Raw genomic sequence first — 27,202 nt, forward strand, 5'->3', positions numbered from 1 at the left:
CACATTCAACTATGTAAAGAAAAAAGTATTTAATAAGATTATTTCATTCATTCAGATCTAGGATGTGTTATTTTAGTGTTCCCTTTATTTTTTTGAGCAGTGTATTTAAAATCTAGCCAACCTGGCTCTATTTTCTTGCTAACAAGGTAGAACAGTAAAAATAAAATAAAAAACCTTTGAACTGTTATGAATACATCCTCCTGTCTGTCTCCAACTGTTTGAACAACATAGCCTGTTCACTTTGTTTAGATGTTGAAATCAAGTGGCCTACCTGGATAAGATCATTATTTCTCATAATTAGAACGAGTTGCCAATTCCTTATATAAATGCATATTTTTTTATTCTCATTGCACATTTATCAAACACAGACTACACAGCTATCACAAGTCTTTGGCTAAAATGCTGCTAACGGTACGTGACAGAAACTGAGCATTCATTTTATTAGGGTCTGCTCTGTTCTTAATATTGGTAGTTGAGACGTAGAAAGGGTATCGTTACAAATATTAAGTTCTCCTCTATTACAGTAAAATAATGTCTTAATGTGTTTCGGTGTCCATATGACGATTATGTTGGACCAAACCACAAATGCAAATAGCAAGTTCAAACTGCTTGTCAGTGGAAGAAGTGATCTCTCATCTTTGTTGTTGTGAGTGGCAGGGGGAGGGGCTTGGTGTCTGTGTGCGAGTGGGAAGGTGCACAGAAGGAGCGAAGGAGGCGAGACCAAAAATACACTCATAAAAACGAAGGATATATATTTGTTTTTATTCTTACGATACAGGCATTTGGAACATTTCGCTAAAACATACATTTGAATTAATCAAATTTGTTTGATATGTTGCCCAGCCCTATTTTAGGGGCAATGCCATTTGGCCTTCAAGAGGTGCCCAATTTGCCAGGGCACCAAGGCAACTGCCAGGGCACCAAGGCCGTTATCCAAAATAGCCAATTAAATGTATTTCGAAAACAGAAAAAAACTAAGCATTCTGTTAAGAAAAAACATTAGTATATGCAAATGTTCATATAATTTGCCTACATGTCAAAGTGTAGGTGATGCGTTATGTGTTTTGGCTACACCCTGTCATGTCCACACCGATGCTGACATGAGGAAGGCACCAGGAAATTTGGCCAGACTTTTAATTACATACATATTAGGGATGGGAACGTTAAAATATTTAAACGAAATTCGGATCCTTAATGTTACGATAACTCCCTAAACAAAGAACAGTTGTTGTTTTTTGGTGAATTTTTTTTTCCGCAAGAAATTGCGAGATACAGCTTTTGGTTGCCGGTAGATAGGCCTAGTGCGCGGTTCTGGCTCTGTCTGCCTGGTGGCCAACCTGCCTATACTGTGCCCCTCCCTCTCTTCCTAGCTCGCTATGAAAGATGCAAGTGTTTGTGTTCTCGGAAGTACCGCAACTAATTAGTCTCCTCCGTTTCAAAAATACTGAATCTTAGGAGTTGATTCCTAGCAAATCGAATCTTGACACTCAGAAATGGGAGTCGATACCGGGAGTCGACATGCAAGAAGTCGAGGAATACATTATTTTGGAGTCGACTCTCCACCACTATGTCATCGTCGTTAACAGTTGGAAAAATGGAAGAGAAAGGCAAGCGACAACAGCGAAGTCCTGTATGCCAATACCTTGAGAAGTTAAGTGAGAAGGAAATGCAGACTTTGCGAGGTTGAATTGAGGTACAGTAATGGTAGTACAGGTACAATGCTTAACCATCTCAAAGGGATTCACTGTGAGACCCAAACTGTTGCTGACGTTTTTATTTTTTATTATTGACGTTTTAAACGTTGTTATATTTTCCATTTGTCACATCCCTTATATATATACAGTACCAGTCAGAAGTTTGGACACCTACTCATTAAAGGGTTTTTCTTTATTTTTTACTATTTTCTACATTGTAGAATAACCAAGAAAGTGTTAAACAAATCGAAATATATTTTGTTATTCTTCAAAGTAGGCACGCTTTGCCTTGATGACAGCTTTGCACACTTGGTTTTCTCTCAACCAGCTTCACCTGGAATAATTTTAGGAGTTCCCACATGCTGAGCACTTGTTGGCTGCTTTTCCTTCACTCTGTGGTCCAACTCATCCCAAACCATCTCAATTGGGTTGAGGTTGGGTGATTGTAGAGGTCAGGTCATCTGATGCAGCACTCCATCACTCTCCTTCTTGGTCAAATAGCCCTTACACAGCCTGGAGGTGTGTTGGGTCATTGTCCTGTTGAAAAACAAATGATAGTCCCCACTAAGCCCAAACCAGATGGCATGGTGTATCGCTGCAGAATGCTGTGGTAGCCATGCTGGTTAAGTGTGCCTTGAATTCTAAATAAATCACTGACAGTGTCACCAGCAAAGCACCCCCACATCATCACACCACCTCCATGCTTCACGGTGGGAACCACACATGCAGAGATCATCCGTTCATCCACACCGCGTCTCACAAAACCATGGCGGTTGGAACCAAAAATCTCAAATTTGGACTCCAGACCAAAGGACACATTTCCACCGGTCTAATGTCCATTGCTCGTGTTTCTTGGCCCAAGCAAATCTCGTCTTCTTATTGGTGTCCTTTAGTAGTGGTTTCTTTGCAGCAATTCGACCATGAAGGCCTGATTCACACAGTCTCCTCTGCACAGTTGATGTTGAGATGTCTGTTACTTGAACTCTGTGAAGCATTTATTTGGGCTGCAATTTCTGAGGCTGGTAACTCTAATGAACTTATAGCAGAGGTAACTCTGGGTCTTCCATTCCTGTGGCGGTCCTCATGAGAGCCAGTTTCATCATAGCGCTTGATGGTTTTTGCGACTGCACTTGAAGAAACTTTCAAAGTTCTTGAAATGTTCCGTATTGACTGACCTTCATGTCTTAAAGTAATGATGGTCTGTTGTTTCTCTTTGCTTATTTGAGCTGTTCTTGCCATAATATGGACTTGGTCTTTTACCAGATAGGGCTTTCTTCTGTATACCCCCCCACATTGTCACAATACAAATGATTGGCTCAAACACATTAAGAAGGAAAGAAATTCCACAAGTTAACTTAAGAAGGCACACCTGTTAATTGAAAGTGTGAGAGGCGTCTGTTTCTCAAACTAGACACTAATGTATTTGTCCTCTTGCTCAGTTGTGCCCCGGGGCCTCCAACTCCTCTTTCTATTCTGGTTAGAGCCAATTTGCGCTGTTCTGTGAAGGGAGTAGTACACAGCGTTGTACGAGATCTTCAGTTTCTTGGCAATTTCTCAAATGGAATAAACTTAATTTCTCAGAATAAGAATAGACTGACGAGTTTCAGAAGAAAGTTATTTGTTTCTGGCCATTTTGAGCCTGTAATCGAACCCACAATTGCTGATGCTCCAGATATTCAACTAGTCTCAAGAAGGCCAGTTTTATTTCTTCTTTAATCAGCACAACAGTTTTCAGCTGTGCTAACATAATTGCAAAAGGGTTTTCTAATGATCAATTAGCCTTTTAAAATGATAAACTTGGATTAGCAAACACAACATGCCATTGGAACACAGGACTGATGGTTGCTGATAATGGGCCTCTGTATGCCTATGTAGATATTCCATAAAAAATCAGCTGTTTCCAGCTACAATAGCCATTTACAACATTAACAATGTCTACACTGTATTTCTGATCAATTTGATGTTATTTCAATGGACAAAAAAATTGCTTTTCTTTCGAAAACAATGAAATGTCAGTGACCCTAAACTTTTGAACAGTTGTGTATGTATGTATGTGTATATATATGCCAAATGGCAGTCATGTTTGACAAATATAATGTATGATAATTAACATCTAAAGGCTTGAATCTGTCTACAAAGTAGCCTCGCCAAAATCAGACCATAGAAATGTTGAAGAAATGATTGAATAACTTCCTCATATGCCATTGAAACTAGGGGTGTGACAAATTGACAATTTTGCTTAACTTTTAAACTGCCATTAAAAAAAAAAGGTTTTCTGTTAAAATTATAAGAAAAAATCATAAAATTCCACGTCAATATAAAATGCAGAATAATGGTCCTATTACATATGTATTGCTGGGCAATGAAGTTATATCTACCGCAACCCTTTACAGACAGAACACAGCTACAGTAGTATGTCGTTAGCGACACTTTAACTTTTCAGACAATTATTTTAAAAGTGCTGCATGGTATGGTAGCTATATGTGTTTTATTTCTGCTAAATGTCTTGGTAAGTCAAGGTATTTAACAAAATTCAAAGTACTTTTTTAGGAGAGAGTGGTCTGCATGCAGGCTGCAGGCAGCAGCTCGAGATTCTTTGATTGACAGTTCTGTTTGCATAGTGATGGACTTTAGTCCTGCTTCAGAAGCGGCATTCCTTTACAGACAAGTAAAATGCCCATTCATATCACCAGAGAAGGTTTCGTGTTGGCATTTAAAAAACCGTAGTGTATTCTACCCTAACAGACAGACAAACAAACATGCCGTAGCCGAGGCGCTTTCAAGGGGCCACATTCCATTATGTATGAAAAGCGTAATCGATACAGGCTACCGGTAGCCTACTGTAATTTCATGAGGCAAAAACAAAGAGTTAGGCTACCCCGTCCTCGCAAGACTGTCCAGAAGACATCTGCCATGAATAGGCTAGGATATTCTACATGCAACAGACCGAAGACTGAACACACACTTGTGTCATTAGCAAGAGACCGAGCAGGCAGGCCAGCGCGAGGGAGAGGGAGGGAAAGAGAGGCAGAAGGCAGTAGCGTGCTCATATGTTTTGGTAATCTGCATCTCGCAATGTCTTGCATGCCTTGCAAATTCACCAAGTAGTCTAACGTTTGCCTCTTCCTCTCTGGTTTTATTTGAATTACACAACTTCCCCAGGCCTTTATAGCCTGTCGGCTATAGCAAGAACTGTGATTTTAATTAAAAATAACATTGTTTTTCGGTTAGGGATTTTTCTTAACGTTAAGTATCTCGACTTCATTTAAACGTTCACACCCCTAATTGAAGCCAGCATTTCTCATGTTCTATTGGTTTTCAAATCAACTTTATTTCAGTGTCCAGCAGCAAAAGACCCAATCTTAGTTAAATTAGTAACCCATGGTAGTTGTTGGATATTTTCATCTGTCACATGAAACCGCTCACGTGCTGTGCGCATGTGAGAGCGGTGTTTTCCCACTAATTGCATTTTGGAACATTCACCTGTGTAGTCAACTGCCATGTGCTCATTGCTTCGCTCATAATGTGAAGAAATAATAGTTGATCAACATTTGAAGTTAAACGTTCTGATCTGTTGCATCAGCTTTATTGCTGGCGTAGCGCACCTCTTACGTTCTTTGGGGAGAACCCTGCAGACATCACAGAAGATACAAAAGTGAGTTATAGCAGCACAGTTATAAAACGTCTATTTTCTGCCACAGTGTAGTGTTGTATCAGGAGAAGAGGTGAGGACTCTCTGTGTAGTATAGAAGCAGGACGAGGTGAGGGCTCTGTGTAGTGTAGAAGCAGGACGAGGTGAGGGCTCTGTGTAGTGTAGAAGCAGGACGAGGTGAGGGCTTTGTGTAGTGTAGAAGCAGGACGAGGTGAGGGCTCTGTGTAGTGTAGAAGCAGGACGAGGTGAGGGCTCTGTGTAGTGTAGAAGCAGGACGAGGTGAGGGCTCTGTGTAGTGTAGAAGCAGGACGAGGTGAGGGCTCTGTGTAGTATAGAAGCAGGACGAGGTGAGGGCTCTGTGTAGTGTAGAAGCAGGACGAGGTGAGGGCTCTGTGTAGTGTAGAAGCAGGACGAGGTGAGGGCTCTGTGTAGTGTAGAAGCAGGACGAGGTGAGGGCTCTGTGTAGTGTAGAAGCAGGACGAGGTGAGGGCTCTGTGTAGTGTAGAAGCAGGACGAGGTGAGGGCTCTGTGTAGTGTAGAAGCAGGACGAGGTGAGGGCTCTGTGTAGTGTAGAAGCAGGACGAGGTGAGGGCTCTGTGTAGTGTAGAAGCAGGGACGAGGTGAGGGCTCTGTGTAGTGTAGAAGCAGGACGAGGTGAGGGCTCTGTGTAGTGTAGAAGCAGGACGAGGTGAGGGCTCTGTGTAGTGTAGAAGCAGGACGAGGTGAGGGCTCTGTGTAGTGTAGAAGCAGGACGAGGTGAGGGCTCTGTGTAGTGTAGAAGCAGGACGAGGTGAGGGGCTCTGTGTAGTGTAGAAGCAGGACGAGGTGAGGGCTCTGTGTAGTGTAGAAGCAGGACGAGGTGAGGGCTCTGTGTAGTGTAGAAGCAGGACGAGGTGAGGGCTCTGTGTAGTGTAGAAGCAGGACGAGGAGAGGGCTCTGTGTAGGGTAGAAGCAGAACGAGGTGAGGGCTCTGTGTAGTGTAGAAGCAGGACGAGGTGAGGGCTCTGTGTAGTGTAGAAGCAGGACGAGGTGAGGGCTCTGTGTAGTGTAGAAGCAGCAGAAAGAGGTGAGGGTTCTGTGTACTGTAGAACCAGGAAAAAGCAGTTAAGAGTCTAACCTCCAGCTCTGCTGACCGGGGGTCAGTCTCAGTAAAAACATCCCCATTGGGAACCCATAAAAGACCACATTCTTCACTCATCTACTGGGTCAGTGCGATGAACCCACCAGGGCCTGCCTCTGTTGGGATAGTCTGATTTACGCTAAGAGTAACAGCTCTAACCTGTGTGTGAACCCACCCTCTCCAAGCGCCAATCACAGCTGAGAATAGTCGGCTAGATAGCAGGCCCGTGCTTTGTCTAATGGCTGAAGTGCGTGGTTCCTAGTTACATTGCCAATCACTGCTGTCAGGTGACATTGGTGCCTGGAAGGGCTGTCACCAAAACAACCCACATCAGACTGTTTATATAGACCTTTTAAAATGGCTGCCATGTGCATCATGCTTATGCTGTTGAAATTGGACGGACAATGCATTTCCAATAAGATATTGCATGCAAAATAAGTAACGTACGTCACTTTGCCTGAAAATGCCACATTTACACTTACCACACTTATCAAAATCGTACTGTTCCGTAATAGCAGATCAATGTTCTCCAATAGGCCTTTAGCATTTGCAATTTGGCATGCTGCTCTTCCACCGTAAACAGTGCTGTGAGGATAACGTGGTTTTTGTTTACCTAGCCTCCCAGACAAAACAATGTCAAAGTGAAACTCAGTCAGTGAGGTAATTTCATTACTCATGTGGTTGATGCTGACGCAACACAAAAACTGTACAACATTGCATCAATACAGCTTTGAAAAAATATCCAATGTTCGATTAAAAAAATCGGACAGCTCCCGTGGCTGACCCTGTTTGCGGAGTGGCAGAAAGCAGGAAGGGACCCCTGGGGGAGTGTGGACAGACTGCACACATGGTGTGTGTTTGGGGGGTTGGAAGGGAGAGAGCCAGGGATTGTTGTTTTCCGTATAAAAGAGTGGGAAGCGGATGCTGCAAGATCCAGCATTGGACCAGGGCCTCGGCCTCTCTCTACTGTACCTTACAGTGCATAGATTTACTCATATGTAATGAATTAGAGCTGCTGGCTTGTGGATAGAGGCCCCTCTGTCTGACAGACACACACACACACTGATAGCAGATGCTGTGCAGCTTTTGAATGAGGTGGAAGGCAGAGGACATGAGGCCTGTGTTTTGGAATGGATGTTATTGTGTTTCCTCTTAGGGTTCTGTTTCTGTCCATGTGTGTCTGTTCCTCTCCCCACGAAGAGATGAAAGCTCAGAACACACAGATAATACATTGAAGTCTCTCTGCCAAAACCCCCTATAGAGTAACTGACTGAGGACTCAATAACATAATACACTTATTTAGCCCATGTGCCAAAACCACCCCAGAATCCTTGAAGACAACCTAATAACACAATTACATCAAGAAGCACAGCAAATGTTTAGTTATGTAATCTATAATAATATAGGCCTATGGTATTACAGTGCCTTCTGAAAGTATTCAGACCCCTTGACTTTTTCCACATTTTGTTAGGTTACAGCCTTATTCTACAATTTATTAAATCGTTTTTCTCCCTAATCAATCTACACACAATACCCCATAATGACAAAGCAAAAATAGGTTTTTAGGAATTTTTGCTAATTTACTAAAACAACAACTGAAATATCACATTTACATAAGTATTCAGACCCTTTACTCAGTACTTTGTTGAAGCACCTTTGGCAGCGATTACAGCCTCGAGTCTTCTCGATACAAGCTTGGCACACCTGTATTTGTGGAGTTTCTCCCATTCTTCTCTGCAGATCCTTTCAAGCTCTGTCAGGTTGGATGGGGAGCGTCGCTGCACAGCTATTTTCAGGTCTCCAGAGATGTTCGATCGGGTTCAAGTCCAGGCTCTGGCTGGGCCACTCAAAGACATTCAGAGACTTGTCCCGAAGCCACTCCTGCGTTGTCTTGGCTGTGTGCTTAGGGTCGTTGTCCTGTTGGAAGGTGGACCTTCGCCCCAGTCTGAGGTCCTGAGTGCTCTGGAGCAGGTTTTCATCAAGGATCTCTCTGTACTGTGCTCTGTTCATCTTTGCCTCGATCCTGACTAGTCTCCCAGTCCCTGCCGCTGAAAAACATCCCCACAGCATGATGCTAACACCACCATGCTTCACCGTAGGGATGGTGCAAGGTTTCCAACAGATGTGACACTTGGCATTCAGGCCAAAGAGTTCAATCTTGGTTTCATCAGACCAGATAATCTTGTTTCTCATGGTCTGAGAGTCTTTAGGTGCCTTTTGGCAAACTCCAAGTGGGCTGTCATGTGCCTTTTACTGAGGAGTGGCTTCCGTCTGGCCACTCTACCATAAAGGCCTGATTGGTGGAGTGCTGCAGAGATGGTTGTCCTTCTGGAAGGTTCTCCCATCTCCACAGAGGAACTCTGGAGCTCTGTCAGTGACCATCGGGTTCTTGGTCACCTCCCTGACCAAGGCCCTTCTCCCCAGATTGCTCAGTTTGGCCGGGCGGCCAGCTCTAGGAAGAGTCTTGGTGGTTCCAAACTTTTTCCATTTAAGAATGATGGAGGCCACTGTGTTCTTGGGGACCTTCAATGCTGCAGACATTTTTTGGTACCCTTCCCCAGATCTGTGCCTCGACACTTTCCTGTCTCGGAGCTCTACGGACAATTCCTTCGACCTCGTGGCTTGGTTTTTGCTCAGACATGCACTGTCAACTGTGGGACCTTAAATAGACAGGTGTGTGCCTTTCCAAATCATGTCCAATCAATAAAATGTACCACAGGTCGACTCCAATCAAGTTGTAGAAACATCTCAAGGATGATCAATGGAAACAGGATGCACCTGAGCTTAATTTCGAGTCTCATAGCAAAGGGTCTGAATACTTATGTAAAGGTCTTTCTGTTTTTTCTGTTTTTAAATTCACAAAAAATTCTAAACCTGTTTTCGCTTTGTCATTATGGGGTATTGTGTGTAGATTGCTGAGGAAATTGTTTTATTTAATCAATTTTAGAATAAGGCTGTAACGTAACAAAATGTGGAAAAGTCAAGGGGTGTTTATTACTTGATGTAAAAAAAGGGGGAGATAAGCTTCAATAAATATAATGTTCTACTAAGTCAGTCACTGCTATGGTACACAGTGGAAACCATATAGGAAACCTTATTGACTCTCCCATGCGCATGCAGGCACCAACATACACACTCAGAAAGTTATAGCAGAGGGAAAATTGTACTTGTTTAAGTTATTAGAAAAAGTATTATAATCTCAATATAATATGAAACTGTTTCGCACCACTAACATCAAAGGCTGGTTTCAGTCACGATGTGTGAATTTACGACGGAGGTTTGGAGTTGTAGATTAGATGATCCTAAAATAGTGTGGGACTTATTGTTCTAGATAATGTGCCGACCTAGTTTGAGCTATGTGTGTATCATAGAATGTTTGTTTATCTCTGTTAGTAGTTGACCCCTTTGCCACTTTGTGCTACATAATGTGAGCTTGGAGTGTGTGCGGCTTTGGGGGACGGGCCAGAGAAGAGGGGTGGTGGCAGAGCCAAGCAGAGGTTTGCTGCGTCTCACGTTCCATATGCCAGGAAGAGAGGGGAGCAGTGTTCCTCTGATGGTGTGCGTCGCTGGCTCTGGGATATAAATAGCTGTCTTTGAGTAGGAGAGCTGCAGAGGGAGGGCCATGGCGCCAGGGCAGAGCTGAGTGCCAGGCAGCATTCCCGGGTAGTGGAGAGAGAGGGAGGATGGAAGGAGGAGGGGCAGGCTCCAGACCAGCCCTCTGCACACACTCTGGAGAAAAATGCATTATGGAGGAGAAAAATATTGAGGAACTCTTTATATATCATTTATTCATGAGCGCTCGGAAGCAACCTCTCCACATGCAGACAGGGCAGTGGTTACTAAAGAGAATAGGGCTAATCTAGTAGCATGGCTGCATGGAGATTCAGCAGGAGGGAGCTGGGCAGGAGAGAGGCCATACTAAGCTTGCACAGAATAGGCCTCACTGAAAACACTGCAGATGGTTTAGGAGGCCTCACTAGCTCACTGCGGAGTGTGTCTAGAGGGTTTCATGCTAGCACTTAACAGTGGGTTCAGAAAGGCCTCCCACACTAGCACCCCACTCCCTACTAGCACACCACTCCCTGCATCACACCAACACTGTGTAGTATGTATGTATGTATGTTCGGCAGGGTAGGGTAGGGCAGCAGGGCTGTTGTCCAGACGTGCCATATCCCTGAAGACATTCCTCAGCTGTTACCGGAAGTCATGAAGCAGAGATGTTTGTCTCCTCCTGTCCCACAGTAAAAACAGTTTTGCTGGTGGTGCACAATATAGCCCAACCTATAATTCTCCCCATATTATTATACTCAAGATGGATTATTGTTATTGACATCAAGAAATTGGTTTAAATTAGGAATGTCTTGTGTGTGAATAAGGGATTAGCTACTTTTCAGGATTGTATTAAAATCTTGCTTAGACTCTCTTCCGTAGGCCTGTCTTTCACCCGCATTGACCACTATCTCTTTCACCCTTTGGATATGGCAGAGCAATGAAACACCCTACACTTACAGGGCAGAGAGTGGGTCTGGAGCAGGGGCATTATCCCACACACTTCCTCACCTTTGAAACCAGAGTGCAGGTGTAATTGTTGAAAATGGGGAGCCTGATGTACTGCTAATGGGAGCATTGTGTGGCGGGGCGGAAATGTGTTTTCTGTGGAGGCGAGTGGCCAGGTGCTAACGTGTCTCTTTCCATCTCCCCCTCTATCTGCACGCTCTCTCCTTTGGCAGACGGTCGATGACGATGCGATGGAAGCGTGAATGAGGTTTGGCGTGGCGATAGCTGAACGATGCCCAAGGGTGGGGGTTCTAAAACCCCCCAGCTGGAAGACTTCCCACTCAACACTGACATGGTGGAGAAGCAGGGTGGGAAGAAGGTAAGAAACACACACACAGACTGTCACACACATACGGACACACCACAAATCTACACACACACACAAGCCCCTTACCCGCTCCCGCTGCTGAGTCCTTTATCTAGGGGTCATGCCCTCATTACACAGTAAAAATCATTATGACTTTAATAAGCAGCTCCATGGGAGTTGGCATGCAACTGGCTAAGAACCCATTGTTGCTTTTTTCAGGATTATTTCTTATAACTGAGGTCCAATGTTGGGCCTAGGCTAGGGCTACAGTGAAAGAAAAAGCTTGTTGAGAACACTTCAAATACAAGTTTGCAAAATGCGCTATGTAAAACTAAAATAAATGTAACCTACGTGAATTATTGTGACACCTGCAACTTAAACACGTGTCCCGCTCTCTGAAACATTCCTTGCTACTGTCTTGAATGCACTAGGAATACCATCACACAACCCTCCCCTTTAAACATGGCGATGCTTTCTGTGTTTCTAGATGTAGCCTAGAGCCAGGGAAATGGCTGTCTGTAGTGTTGCATCAGCTAATGACTCATGATATATCATAGGTTATATGCTTTAGCCAGCCAGCTAGATATGGCTCACCTGAGTAGGTAAAAGTAGGTAGGTTTATCAATGAACTAATCTTTTTTATTTTTGACCAATGAAGTGGAGGCTGCTGGCGCTGTGTGGCAAATTTAGATCCTCATGCATCAAACGTAGCATTAGGTTGCTGGGCAGGCAGGCGGGCCAGGGCATACTGCTACAGTTAGCCTGACACTGAGAGACACTATACTCTTTCAGACAAAACAAGAGAGAATAGTTCCTAGAGATTTTCTCCCTAGATTCTATGTTAGACCACTGAATATCATTTCCCAGAAGTGGATTCTAATGAACAGAGTTGTAATGGTAACGTAATAACAGGTGTCATTTCCTGTGTTGTTTTTCCACATGGTTGTAATACTAGGGATTAGGGAGTCATTTCAGGGGTGTTTTCCCCTAGGTAGTGGTGAGGGCTGTCCTCCCCTAGGTAGTGGGGAGGGCTGTCCCTTTAAATGGCAGCTAAAGCCAGCCTGTGTTTTTGTGGACGTGTGGCTGTCCATGCTGGCAACAGTGGGCTTAGACGCAGAATGATGATGTCATGGTAATCGCTGGGTCAGCAGCAGCAACACAGAGGTGCAGCTTACGTGCGTGTCGGCTATGTACAGCCTTCCGCACAGGATTGCATCAGACTCTGAGAGGAGGAGGAGGAGCGAGAGCATTGCTAGGAGACCAGTAAACACGGTTTCTCATGAAGGCAGCCTTGAAGCAGTGGCTCACAGCTCTCTTTTCTCCATGTGTCACAGCAAGACTAGTTCTAGCTAGCTTTGCCTAGCGCCAACGCCTCTGTCTGTCTTGACATGTGTTGTTTTGTGCCTGTGTCAGCTCTCTGTATACTGTGTACTGTCTTTCTGTTAGGAAATTCCTCCTACATGTAGACCTATGTGTATTGGCTCTCGTTCCCTCCCTCGCTGGTGTACAGAGTTACTGCTAAGCCCAGCTCTAAGCAGCAGGAAGAGCTTGCTGTGTGTGTCTACACTGTACTGTAAGGGTGACATCATAGTCTCATGACTGTAGGAGGGCTGGGCTGCAGAGCGTGCCACTGTGCAGTGTGCAGCAATGGGAACTAGCCTGAGAGCGGGAGCATTCTGCTGCTACATTCCACCTCTTATCTGATTGGATCCTGCGTCTCCGCTCTGTGGTAAACAGCCACCTACACAGAGCTATTTAATTAGCCTTCCTTACCACAGACAGCACCCGGCCAACAACTCAGCTGCTCTGGCCCTCCTCTAAATAAAAAAACACAAAAAAACAGGCATTACATAAGGTTTTATTTATTTGTTTTATAATCGTTTGAGATGTTTTTCATTATAGCAATCATTCAAATCTGGGTTCACAGAGTTCTTTTAACTTTGACTACAAAGTAAAACCATCCAGAGGCAGTTTACTAGCCTGATATTTGAATATATAAGCAGGATATTGCATAGAGCAGAGATATATTTTCCTGTATTTGGAATACTGTACACTGAAATCCCTGCGCCCTTACCTTATGAAGTGTTAGCCAGCTCTCCCTGCTCCTTAGAGCTAAATGTGAGGCTGTTTGTGTGAGAGCAGAGCAGACAGGCCCAGAGCAGAGCTGCTGCGTGGCCCTTTAACAGCAGTCTTTTGGGCCAGGCAGGCCGAGGCAGAGGCAGCACTGTACTGTATAGACAGAATGTCAGCTGGAGGGAGCCATTGGTGCCGGAGCAGGCCGCTTGCTGAAGGGGTAACGGGGGCCTCTGATGGGTTCCAGTTGCCGTGGACCACAGACCCCGGCGGTGTTACAGCTCCTTCCCTCCATCTCTCTTTTCCCATCTGGGACTGTCTGCCTCTACTCTGTGCTGCTCTGCGGCCGGAGCGCCGAGAGGAAATTCCATGGAAAAGTCACGCTCTGCAAATCCCCTAATCGCTGGAAGTCTCTGGGCAGACAGAAGCACGCTGCAGTGTAAAGCTTTGGGATAAACAGCTGCCGTCCGCCTGTCTCTTTGTGTCCCTCTGTCAGTCTGTCCTGTCCTGGATGGGCTGTGTCCCTGTGTCCCTGTGTCTCTGTCTGTCCAGGCTTCTCCCAGTGCTAAGGGAAGTCTCCAAAATGTTAGGCTAAAGCTTGGCACTCATCTAGAAGAAATTCTACAAATATCCTTCCACATCGGCCCTTTCATTTTAAACTACGGTTAAAGTTTTAGTTTAATGAAATAATATTCCTCCCAGCTAGTAGTGCAGCCCATAAATGATCATCTGTGTCTTCTTTACTGTTATAGCTGTGCAATACGGTGTTCATTTTGTTTTATTTTATTTGCCAGGATAAAGTATTGTCAAACAAGACTCCTAAATTGGACCGCAGCGATGGCGTCAAAGAGATGAAAGAGAAGGCATCCAAGAGGAAGCTTCCCTTCACTGTTGGAGCCAATGGAGACCAGAAAGATTCTGACTCAGGTAAGACTGGAGGGGGAGGGGGTGTTGCATCACTTCCTCAGCCTGGCAGCCAGGAAGTGTTGCATGCTGGAAGAATGAAATGAAATGAAATTGTATTGGTTGCACACACATATTTAGCAGATGTTACTGCGGGTGTAGCAAAATGCTTGTGTTCCTAGCTCCAACAGTTGGGTAATACAGTTGAAGTCGGGAGTTTACATACACTTAGGTTGGAGTCATTATTTCACTTATAATTCACTGTATCACAATTCCAGTGGGTCAGAAGTTTACATACACTAAGTTGACTGTGCCTTTAAACAGCTTGGAAAATTCCAGAAAATGATGTCATGGCTTTAGAAGCTTCTGATAGGCTAATTGACATCATTTTAGTCAATTGGAGGTGTGCCTGTGGATGTATTTCAAGGCCTACCTTCAAACTCAGTGTCTCTTTGCTTGACATCATGGGGAAATCAAAAGAAATCAGCGAAGACCTCAGAAAAAATATTGTAGACCTCCACAAGTCTGGTTCATCCTTGGGAGCAATTTCCAAACGCCTGAAGGTACCACGTTCATCTGTACAAACAATAGTACGCGAGTATAAACACCATGGGACCACGCAGCCGCCATACCGCTCAGGAAGGAGATGCGTTCTGTCTCCTAGAGATGAACGTACTTTGGTGCAAAAAGTGCAAATCAATCCCAGAACAACAGCAAAGGACCTTGTGAAGATGCTGGAGGAAACGGGTACAAAAGTATCTATATCCACAGTAAAACAAGTCCTATATCGACATAACCTGAAAGGCCTCACAGCAAGGAAGAAGCCACTGCTCCAAAACCGCCATAAAAAAGCCAGACTACGGTTTACATGGGGACAAAGATCGTACTTTTTTGGAGAAATGTCCTCTGGTCTGATGAAACAAAAATAGAACTGGCATCATGAGGAAGGAAAATGTGGATATATTGAAGCAACATCTCAAGACATCAGTCAGGAAGTTAAAGCTTGGTCGCAAATGGGTCTTCCAAATGGACAATGACCCCAAGCATACTTCCAAAGTTGTGGCAAAATGGCTTAAGGACAACAAAGTCAAGGTATTGGAGTGGCCATCACAAATCCCTGACCTCAATCCTATAGAAAATGTGTGGGCAGAACTGAAAAGGCATGTGCGAGCAAGGAGGCCTACAAACCTGACAGTTACACCAGCTCTGTCACGAGGAATGGGCCAAAATTCACCCAACCTATTGTGGGATGAATGTGGAAGGCTACCCAAAACGTTTGACCCAAGTTAAACAATTTAAAGGCAATGCTACCAAATACTAATTGAGTGTATGTAAACTTCTGACCCACCCGGAATGTGATGAAAGAAATAAAACTGAAATAAATCATTTTCTCTACTATTATTCTGACATTTCACATTCTTAAAATAAAGTGGTCATCCTAACTGACCTAAGACAGGGATATCAGGGATTATGAAAAACTGAGTTTAAATGTATTTGGCTAAGGTGTATGTAAACTTCCGCCTTCAACTGTATCTAACAATACACAACAATACACAAATCTAAAAAGTAAAAGAAATATAGAAATATTAGGACAAGCAATGTCGGAGTCCGGGGTGTATATGTGTGTGTGTGTGGGTGGATGGGATGTATAGACAATATGGACAGTATATGGATATACTACATATTCTATCTGAAGAATAGTATATGTACAGAAATTGTTATATAGGATATGCCTTGACTAGAATACAGTATATACATATGAAGTGGGTAAAACAGTATGTAAACATTACTTAAAGTGATCAGTGTTCCATTATTAAAGTGAGCAGTATTCCATGACTATGTACATAGGGCAGAAGCCTTTAAGGTGCATGGTAGCGTAACCGGGTGGTAGCCGTCTAGTGACAGTGACTAAAGTTCAGGGCAGGGACTGGGCTGGGGCCAGCTAGTGGTGACTATTTAACAGCCTGAAGACCTTGAGATAGAAGCAGTTTTCAGTCTCTCGGTCCCAGCTTTGATGCACCTGTACTGACCTCGCCTTCTGGATGGTAGCGGGGTGAACAGGCCATGGCTCAGGTGGCTGAGGTCCTTGATGAGTTTCTTGGCCTTCCTGTGACACCAGTTGCTGTAGATGTCCTGGAGGGCAGGCAGTGTGCCCCCGGTGATGCATTGGGCTGACCACACCACCCTCTGGAAAGCCCTATGGTTGCGGACGGTGCAGTTGCCGTACCAGGCGGCGATACAGCCTGACGGGATGCTCTCAATGGTGCATCTGTAAATGTTTGTGGGTCTTATGAGCCAAGCTACATTTCTTCAGCCTCCTGAGGTTGAAGAGGCGCTGGGCTGAGAGGTGTGATGGAGGAGCTCCTGCATGCTGTGTTTTTTTTATAACCTCAAAGAAGACCTCAAAGAAGGCTGTGTGTTTTGGTTAGCCATGGTTTAACTTGGTTCAACTGTCCATCGTTGGGAAAAAGAGAAAAGGGCCACACAGAATATGGGCCAATTAAGTGAGGATTTGTCAATTACGAGGGCCTGAAAAGGTTTGGGGTAAGGCGCTCAATTGTTTTCTTTAATAAGAGAGAAAGGGGAACTACTGTTCCAACTTGTTTGGCTTAGGCTTTGAGGATCTTGAAATTATTTGTTGATGATGGTCTGTAATAACATGTACGGTAATGGAACCCACATCTCTGTGTGCTGGGTTATTGGGTTGGTTTGAAATACTGCTGTTGGTTTGAAATACTGCTGTGAACTTCAGCAGTTTTTTCTTTGGGTAATGTGGAGTCCGAACCATTGTGTACATTTCTCTTTTTGTTTTGGTGACGTGGGTTGGCTTTTTGCAGGAAAACTTGTATTTCTCTATTTTTAAGAGATATTGAATATAGAGCCTGTGTTCTCAGTGCAGCTTTAGTGACCAAATCAGGAGCGTAGTCGATTCCCCTGGTCCTCACTGTTTAGTCACTACTATAGTGGCTTGGTTGTGTGTTTGTTTGCGCTCGTGGTAGTGACCCTATAAGCTGTTAGCAGGCTGTTAGCAAAGAAAGGTTGCCTCCCCCCTCAGTATCTCCCCTCCCCCTGTCTAGAACAGTGCCCTGATTGTCTATTGTCATGCTAATGTTGGATGGTCTCTGCCTCTACAGCTAGGCTGGATGTCTGTCGGTCTCTCAGAATAACTAGACCATAGTTCACACATTGGCTTTGCCTGTACTTTATACACTTTGGGGGTGGAAATGTGTGTGTTTGTCTTAGTGTTCCCTGCCTGTTTTCCTTCTCAGTGTCATCTTTTCCATCCACGTGTCTTAAACCTGGCTGTAAAATGGAAACATTCATTAAACGGTTCATCCTCCGTTGTGTCAGTTTTGTCTCCATACCTTCTTATTTAACCCATACACACTAGTGTGGTTTCACACACACACTTCCCCTCTTCTGTTGTCTTGGCCTTGATAGCTAGTTCCTTTCATGCTGTGTTATTGTCTCTACCCTATGGAATTTGTTAAGTACTTTACAGCCAGCCCCATCCCCTCCCCCTGACATTGATGGTGTCTTTCTGATGATACTGTATCTCCTCTTGATATGGTGATCTCTCCTTCTTTGGCCCTCCATTGTGGGGATAGAGTCTAGACTGTAGCCCAGTAGGCCTTTGTATGGAGGGGTTGTGTGCCTCTGGCCTGCTCCCTTGTGCCTGCAGAACACACCAGAGGTGGTCCGGCCGCCCAGGTTCTGCTAGAGGAGTCTGGTCTGGCTGTGCTGCTGCAGGCTTCATGTCTGGTGGAGATGGCTGTCAAGAGACGACAGAGGGATTCTGAACCCTGGAAAACAACAGCCACAAGGATTCCAGTAGTGAACTTTGAGGATGTGGAGGAAAGTGCAGGCTGGGCTTCATATGACCCCCTGAAGGAGAGAGAGCTTCACATTTCTCCACGCTGTGGTCATCCTCCTCCTCATCAACCCTGAGTGGGAAAAAAATAAAAAGAGTGAGTGATGAAACCGAAACCTCCTTAATGACTTCATAGCTACACTGCAAAAACACTTAAACAACACAATGTAACTCCAAGTCAATCACACTTCTGTGAAATCAAACTGTCCACTTAGGAAGCAACACTGATTGACAATACATTTCACATGCTGTTGTGCAAATGGGATAGACAACAGGTGGAAATTATAGGCAATTAGCAAGACACCCCCAATAAAGGACTGGTTTTGCAGGTGGTGACCACAGACCACTTCTCAGTTCCTATGCTTCCTGGCTGATGTTTTGGTCACTTTTGAATGCTGGCGGTGCTTTCACTCTAGTGGTAGCATGAGACGGAGTCTACAACCCACACAAGTGGCTCAGGTAGTGCAGCTCATCCAGGATGGCACATCAATGCGAGCTGTGGCAAGAAGGTTTGCTGTGTCTGTCAGCGTAGTGTCCAGAGCATGGAGGCGCTACCAGGAGACAGGCCAGTACATCAGGAGACGTGGAGGAGGCCGTAGGAGGGCAGCAACCCAGCAGCAGGACTGCTACCTCCGCCTTTGTGCTAGGAGGAGCAGGAGGAGCACTGCCAGAGCCCTGCAAAATGACCTCCAGCAGGCCACAAATGTGCATGTATCTGCTCAAACGGTCAGAAACAGACTCCATGAGGGTGGTATGAGGGCCCGACGTCCACAGGTGGGGGTTGTGCTTACAGCCCAACACCGTGCAGGACGTTTGGCATTTGCCAGAGAACACCAAGATTGGCAAATTCGCCACTGGCGCCCTGTGCTCTTCACAGATGAAAGCAGGTTCACACTGAGCACGTGACAGACGTGACAGAGTCTGGAGACGCCGTGGAGAACGTTCTGCTGCCTGCAACATCCTCCAGCATGACCGGTTTGGCGGTGGGTCAGTCATGGTGTGGGGTGGCATTTCTTTGGGGGGCCGCACAGCCCTCCATGTGCTCGCCAGAGGTAGCCTGACTGCCATTAGGTACCGAGATGAGATCCTCAGACCCCTTGTGAGACCATATGCTGGTGCGGTTGGCCCTGGGTTCCTCCTAATGCAAGACAATGCTAGACCTCATGTGGCTGGAGTGTGTCAGCAGTTCCTGCAAGAGGAAGGCATTGATGCTATGGACTGGCCCGCCCGTTCCCCAGACCTGAATCCAATTGAGCACATCTGGGACATCATGTCTCGCTCCATCCACCAACGCCACGTTGCACCACAGACTGTCCAGGAGTTGTAGGGAGGTCATACAGGCACGTGGAGGCCACACACACTACTGAGCCTCATTTTGACTTGTAATGTCCTTAAAACATCAAAGTTGGATCAGCCTGTAGTGTGGTTTTCCACTTTAATTTTGAGGGTGACTCCAAATCCAGACCTCCATGGGTTGATAAATTTGATTTCCATTGATAATTTTTGTGTGATTTTGTTGTCAGCACATTCAACTATGTAAAGAAAAAAGTATTTAAGATTATTTCATTCATTCAGATCTAGGATGTGTTATTTTAGTGTTCCCTTTATTTTTTTGAGCAGTGTATTTTCCTCTGTCTGTCTCTCTCACTATTTCTTTCTCTCTCTAAATCTTTCTGAGGGTATGGCAGTCAGTCCAGCGTGGCTCCTCTCCTACACAGAAAAGGAACTACAGGTCTATTGTTTTCACTGTGGTGGGCTGCTGGGAGAGTACGCCCCTGTGCTTCCAGCTCCTCGTGCTTCTGTGCTGATGGAGAGTTCAGACTGAGGCTATGCTATGTACTCAGTGGTTTTGCGTGGCATCCGTCACACAAATTACCATAGTTGGCCTGTGAGATAGTGTTTTGAAGCTTGAGGCAGCTATACAATAAGATAGTATTGAATTCGTAGCATAATATTGGCTTTTTGAGAAATGTACGGTGTGGCTACTTTTGATTGTATTGTTCAGCTATGAAAGATGAGCAAGTTAGACCCTTCACATCCCCTTATTTGCTGGCTAGTTTTGATGGAAGGGGACAGTAGAGGGCAGGAAACTCATCTAACATGGACTAGGCTATATACTCCATTTGAAATACGTAATTCATACTGGAGTCATTTTGTATCCAGGGATTTGCTGCATTCTCCATTTGTGTTGTCTTAGCACTCTCCAAAACCACAAGATGACAGTGTTCTACTGTGTTGACAGTTATCTAGGCCTAGTACCACCCTGTCAGTACTTAAAGTGAAGTCAGTGTGTGGTGGAGCCTTATTTGAGTACATAACATCCATTTTTATGGTCATAACAGGGCACTCGATCTCTACTGAAAGTATTCTCCCTGAGGCATCTGTTAGATTAATGATTTTTCACTGCAAATTGCAGTGATTGCTCTGTTATCTTGAACACACTGTTTTGACAGGTTACAAGACATTCTTCTAGAGATGGTAGTGCGTGTAGCAGATGATTCTAACCTGTATTGGTGTAGAGACCCTCCACATTCCTTGCAGTATGAGTGTAGGAGCCATAGCCAAGGCTGCTCAGCGAGGAGACTGCTCTGGATAACGCTATGAGGAGTGGGAGACATAAGAGACAGTGATGAGTGCAGATCTGCTGCTGCCCACGCTATTCTGGCACTGGAAGGCAGGCTAGCACACACATCATCATCATCATCTTCACGATATGGCAGGAATACAGGATGCCTGTCTTATCAGCAGGTGCTGCTTTTAGTGGGGGGGGGGGGTGTGTGTGCTTGCTTTAGGTGTTCTTCACCGTACCGCAGGCCAAATCAGCCCTGCCTGCCTGCTGCACACCACTATTATTCAGATCCCTGGAGGGAGAAATGTTTTTGTAATATTTCATCTCCCATTCTTTGGAAGATCCATGAATTATTCACTGTTATGATTTGACTTGATATCAGATTTGGTCTGGGTTCAGTTGTTTTGGAGCTTGACAGTCTCCACTAGGTATATTAGATAGGCTAGTAGTTGCACTCTGTCCAGACGTTCTGAAACGGTTCCATTGTTTCTCCAGTCCATCTTTGACCCCTTGTGTACTGTAGCCTACATCAGGATGGCCCAGTCTACTCTGTAACTAGAGATAAGAAGGTCAAGCAGTTAGCGGCAGCTCTTTAGTAGGCCAACACAGTGTGAGAGAAAGCCCTTCGGTAGTCTGCTGATCTGTCTCTCTCTCTGTCATTACCACCACTGAAGACTGTTGTTCTGCACCGACACTTTCCTCTGCTCTCGTCATCGTAGCCAAGCACAAAGCAGTGACACAACATCCTGTGGCCACTTCTGGTCTCTTCTTCCTTCATTTCCTGTTTGCTGGCTGTCTCTGACTGGGCTGCTTGACAACAGAGCTCTCTCTTCTCTCCCTGTCTTCTGAGTAGGAGGGAATTGCTTCTCACTATCCCAGGCCATGACATTCTCCTGAGGGTAATTGATAGATTCATTTGTATTTTAAGAATAATGACTAAAGGATTTCACCCCAAATACAGTATAAATGTGTGAACAGTGTTAGAGTTATAATGTAGTGTCAACCCACTAACAGATGGGGGCGGGACTAAACATTCCAGGGTGAAGGGGACTGAGAGAACTGGTTAAAAAAAGCCTCCTAAAGGTGGGCGGAGCAAAGTGCCTTTGTGTGTCAAGGGGTATAAAGCTGTATGTATGTTTTTTGCCGGCAGAGCTCTCCATGATTAAAAATACAGATCAATCTTGCTGGTTGTGGACCTTGAATCATTTATGATTAAAACCAGAGCCTTACAACCCCTGGTAATGATTCAAGCTTAGGAGAGAATAATAATTATTGTGACAGTAATCCTCATACAGGAGCATGAATGTGTCTGGCTCCTGTGTGACTGGGTGGTGGTGGTATTGGTATGTGTGGTAGTAAGTGCTAGTAGTGTTCATGCTTTGTTATCAGTTTCGATCTCAGTCTAAGAATAAAGACCGAGTTGTGGTGCTAATGTTTTTATATATTGACCATGAGATCTCACCCTGCCTAGTCGCCTCACTTGTGTATTCACTGTTCACGGTCTTCACAGTTGATTCCCATGTTCTACGTAATATAACACAGGAAGAAAGGCCAGTCCTACATTCACATTGTAGTAAAGCAAACAAAGCTCATCAGGTCTACCTCTAATAATAGAACACAGCACAACTCTCCCACGGTGCAGAAACCCCAACTGACAGAACTGGTCTGAGTATATTCATAGCTGTCACTCAGAGAAGGACAGGCTGTTAGTAAGTTAGCATGTTTGATGTCCCAAGTGGATTGATAGAAAGATGAGCTTGTCATCGTCTTTTTTGTCCTATTGAATTTGGGGACACCACAAACAGACGAGGCCTACCTGGTTCTTCTAGTTGGGCTGGTTCTGCCTGCCCCTACTGTGGGAAGCTGATAGCAAAGTTTCAACAATAGGCTAACACAATGGCGTCATGGGCCCATTTGTAACTTGACTGTTGTCTTGCTGTGGCCCCCGCCCCTGGCCTAGATTGGCGTTCTTGGGAACAGTGAGGTAGCTTGGTCTCCCTCCAACTTTGCCATCAAATCTCTCAAGTTAAAGGACAAATCAAATGCCACATCATCATGATGATGCAAAACGTGTCATCTTGATGTTGCAAGTGACACTTTGCTTCTTGAAAGTCCAATATCTTGAAAACTTGACTGCTGACATGCAAAACATTTGGGGACTATATGAACAAAATGTAGTTTTTGAATCGTCCAGTTGAAAGCAGAGAGTAATGCACGCTCTTTTCCACAAGCTAAACACCCATTTTTAAACAACTGCACACTTTTGTCTGTAATTATTTATTTGCTTAGCCCATTACTGTGTGTCTTGACTGTGCACTGTGTGTGTGCTTGTGTGAGTGTGTAGCGAGTGTGTACATGCATGCATGCTTGTATGTGTGTGAGAGGTAGAGAGTGGGAGATTGAGGGATCAACCTAGTTGAATACATAGGCCTTCTTTTGCCAGTGTATATATAGTCTTAAATGTTTTTTTAAAACTATTTAATTGTTTAATTAGAAGCAGCTACGGATATCTATGGGCGTACATTGCATTTTCAGATGCCTCTGTTTAAATTCCATCCTTGTAATCCATGTGGAATGTGTGTGAGCGTTATCCTGCTGTTTTGTTGTTTTCAGTCTTCCCACTGTATCTCATTTACATTGAAGACAGATCACACATGTTTGCGTGCTGCTTAGACTACTCGATGCATGTCCAAAATCTGGAAGAAAAGTTATTGTAATTAGAGGCTTGTATGTAGTTTGATAGCAGCCCTTTTCAAGTACTGAAGCAGGCTCATTACTGACTGGGGCTCACTGTAAAGGCTTGGAAAAGCAACTCTAGCGTTTTCAGTCCTCGACATCCACCGCCTGAAACATCCACTGCTGTGGTTCATGCTGTTTAAGTCTGAATAAAAGGAATGTGTCTAAATGGCAAATTCCTTTGAGAATGTGAGTGTGTATCAGGGGTGGGGGTACATTAGGCATAAGTATTCACAGATGTTAGTGAAAGTCTATCAGCTCTGACTATGGAAAATCTCTGGAAAGGGTTTTGCGACCGGAAGCGTGAGCTGCCATGTTTCCTACTCCTATTAATTATGTTTGTGGCCTTGAGCAATCTACTCTGTTGAGAGCTACAGCGACGTGTGTTGATGTCTCCATGGAGGCAGTTGAAGGCCATGTAATTTGTTTTTATTGATGTAAAAGAGTTTTGGAAGGATCTTGTAGCTGGCACAGTTTGGGCTTGTTCAAACATTGACGGAGCATACTTCCAAATCATCCAGCAGTTGCAAATGTAGAGTATTTATGTCTCTCAATAGTAAAGTAAGACTGACATTGTGCTGTGGAGATTTGATAATACCTCCAGACACTGAAAATAGTTAATGGGCGTGTCTTTGAGGAGCAGCTGCTTTTGTCCAGCAGCAAGTCGCCATTGTGATGACCTTGGCTCGGCCACATTGAAATGAACATCGGCCATTTTGTAATCACTGTCACTCTGCCAAGTCACACCCCCTGAGAGAGACATAAACATCAGACTGTCAATAGTTGACCCCTCCCTGCCTCTGGGGCAGCTGGGTTTAAAGGCCCACTACCATCAGGCGCCTCAGAAGATGGATGCAGGCTAAACTAGACTAGAGGATGGTAGGGGTTTCACCTAGGGGGTTCCTTATAACATTATCGAGGACACTTATCTGACCTGTTGCCATGGAGATGTTGAATGAGTGTCATCAATGACTGTTGTGGTCAGAAATTAAACCATTTCAATTTGACTGCTGACGTAAAAGCCGATATAGCCTGAGCAATTTGCTATCCTGTGTTTGTGTGTTTGTGCTACCCATAGGCCTCACATTGTCCATTCCCCTCTCTCCTCACAGAAAAGCAAGGTCCGGAACGGAAGCGCATTAAAAAGGAGCCCACCAACACCAGGAAGTCAGGCCTGCCGTTTGGGATGGGCATGCCAGGGATCCGGGCCGGGTACCCCCTCTCTGAGCGGCAGCAGGTGGCTCTTCTCATGCAGATGACGGCTGAAGAGTCAGTCAACAGTCCAGGTGCGTGTTTGTCATGGATGCCACGTCTCTGAGGGTTCAGCGCGTTGTGGGGTGAAGGGGGGTGCTGTGTCCCTGGTGCTTAGTGTCCCAGCCACACTCTTGCGCCATGCTTCATTAAAGAACAGACCACACTGCTTAATTAGAATTCAATTATACAAGATAACCCTCATCAATTTCCATTACTGCAGTGAAATGGACCTCCACTGTCTTAATCCACTGTTCTTTTCTGGGCCTGGCTGTTTGTGGGGAACTCTAGAAGTTGGTATCACATTCCTATACTGTAAATTGTTGCTGCTTTGTTTTGGAATGTAGCATTCAACCATGAGGGAAATGAAAGTAGCTTACCCCAGGGATTGAGTCTGAAAGGGACTAATAGTGCAAAATCAGACCTGTGCCAAACCACAGAATATCCAGACCCAGGCCTTTTGTTAATTTCATATCTGCTATCTGTTATTATATTAGTCGGATCTAGCATTTCCTCTTCAAGTGCTGTACTTATGTTCTGTCGTTAAAACATTGCAATTAAACGTTTAAGAAACATAGGCTTTAGTAGGCTATATTTTCTCTTAAGTAGTAGCGCTGATCTCTGTGTGTTAAGCATTATGTTGTGCTTCTAATGTGGGTTATATGTTTCCTGTTGTTTGTAGTATTATTATTATTATTATTATTATACACCAGTGCCTGAGTTTGTGCCTTAAAGACAGAACACAGATTAATTGAGTTTCAAATAGCATTCAGGACTATGCTCTGCAAACTCAATAATGTAAATGTGGTTAAGGCTTTGGTTTAATCCACTAAATGTGATGAAATGAACTCAAGCAATTGGGAGTCTTAGTTCTCCGACTGATGTCTTGAGCAAGAGTGCCACCTACAGGCGATGATGGAGTTGTAACAGTTGTTTTTCAATGAAATATTCTGCACCGTTACATAATGGTACTGTAATATGTAGCCCAATGCTCACTTGGCTCATGTTTTTACAATAGAAATGAATCATGCCAATTCTATTAACTCGGTTTTTGTCCTGTTTTTGTAGACACAACACCAAAGCATCAGTCACAGTCAAGTCTGGGCCAGAAGGGAACGCCAAACTCTGCATCTAAAACCAAAGACAAAGTAAACAAGAGAAATGAGAGGGGCGAGACGAGGCTGCACCGGTCAGCCATCCGCGGAGAGGCACGCCGCATCAAGGAGCTCATCAGTGAGGGAGCTGACGTGAATGTAAAAGACTTTGCAGGTGAGAGTCGCTGCCACTGCAGTCTGGTGGTTATCTTACTCTCTCTGCTCCTCCTCTCTCTCTGCTCCTCCTCCTCCTCCTCCTCTCTGCTCCTGCTCTCTCTGCTCCTGCTCTCTCTGCTCCTCCTCTCTCTCTGCTCCTCATCGCTCGCTCGCTCTCTCTGCTCCTCCTCCTCCTCTCTGCTGCTCCTCCTCTCTCTGCTCCCCCTCTCTGCTGCGCCTCCTCTCTCTGCTGCTCCTCCTCTCTCTGCTGCTCCTCCTCTTCTCTCTGCTGCTCCTCCTCCTCTCTCTGCTGCTCCGCCTGCTCCTCCTCCTCCTCCGCTCTCTGCTCCTCCGCCTGCTCCTCCTCTTCCTCCTCCTCCGCTCTCTGCTCCTCCGCCTGCTCCTCCTCTTCCTCCTCCGCTCTCTGCTCCTCCTCCGCTCTCTGCTCCTCCTCCGCTCTCTGCTCCTCCTCCGCTCTCTGCTCCTCCTCCGCTCTCTGCTCCTCCTCTGCTCTCTGCTCCTCCTCATCTCTCTCTGCTCCTCTCTCTCTGCTCCTCCTACTCCTCCTCTCGCTGCTCCTCCTTCTGCTCTCTGCTGCTCCTCCTCTCCTCCTCCAGCCTCTTGCCTTTCACCTCCATACTTCTGTGTTATATTTTATGTTTACGATAATAGTTGCACATTTCTTTGCTTCTCAAGCAATCTAAAATGTTCAAAACTGGGTGCAAAAATGATTTTGAATCCTACGTTTGAGAAATATTTGAGCCGTTATTTAACTGTGTTTGTGATTCACAGGCTGGACTGCATTGCATGAAGCGTGCAACCGAGGCTACTACGATGTGGCCAAGCAGCTGCTGGCAGCCGGTGCAGAGGTCAACACCAAGGGCCTGGATGATGACACCCCTCTCCATGACGCATCAAACAACGGGCACTTCAAGGTAACTTCAGTGTTAAGTTTGTGATCGCTCCTGTAGATGGGCAATGGCCGTGTTTAGGACTGAGACCAATGTTTTGATGTTTCTGAATCTTTTCTGTTTCTTTGTAGGTGGTAAAGTTGCTTTTAAGGTATGGAGGGGACCCTCGACAAAGCAACAGAAGGGGGGAAACCGCGTTGAAGGTTGCTAACTCCCCAACGATGCTCAATCTGTTGCTTGGAAAAGGCACTTATACCTCCAGTGAGGAGAGCTCGTCAGGTGTGTAACATTTTATGCCATGAGTAGCT

General features: G+C 45.0%; 1 protein-coding gene across 3 annotated transcripts in view; it reads left to right on the forward strand.

The window, feature by feature from the left end:
• LOC121548315 (ankyrin repeat domain-containing protein 11) overlaps window positions 1-27,202 on the forward strand; it is a 124,596-nt gene that overhangs the window by 86,070 nt on the left and 11,324 nt on the right. For all 3 annotated transcript variants that reach the window (XM_045215929.1, XM_045215931.1, XM_045215930.1), the window contains 6 exons: window positions 11,197-11,342; window positions 14,198-14,330; window positions 24,595-24,768; window positions 25,802-26,002; window positions 26,776-26,918; window positions 27,026-27,173. In XM_045215929.1, coding sequence (XP_045071864.1) covers window positions 11,256-11,342; window positions 14,198-14,330; window positions 24,595-24,768; window positions 25,802-26,002; window positions 26,776-26,918; window positions 27,026-27,173 — 886 coding nt within the window. In that variant the 5' untranslated portion in view covers window positions 11,197-11,255. The remainder of the gene's footprint in view (window positions 1-11,196; window positions 11,343-14,197; window positions 14,331-24,594; window positions 24,769-25,801; window positions 26,003-26,775; window positions 26,919-27,025; window positions 27,174-27,202) is intronic.

This window comes from Coregonus clupeaformis, unplaced genomic scaffold (assembly GCF_020615455.1).
Source record: "Coregonus clupeaformis isolate EN_2021a unplaced genomic scaffold, ASM2061545v1 scaf0558, whole genome shotgun sequence".
Lineage (NCBI taxonomy): Eukaryota > Metazoa > Chordata > Actinopteri > Salmoniformes > Salmonidae > Coregonus > Coregonus clupeaformis.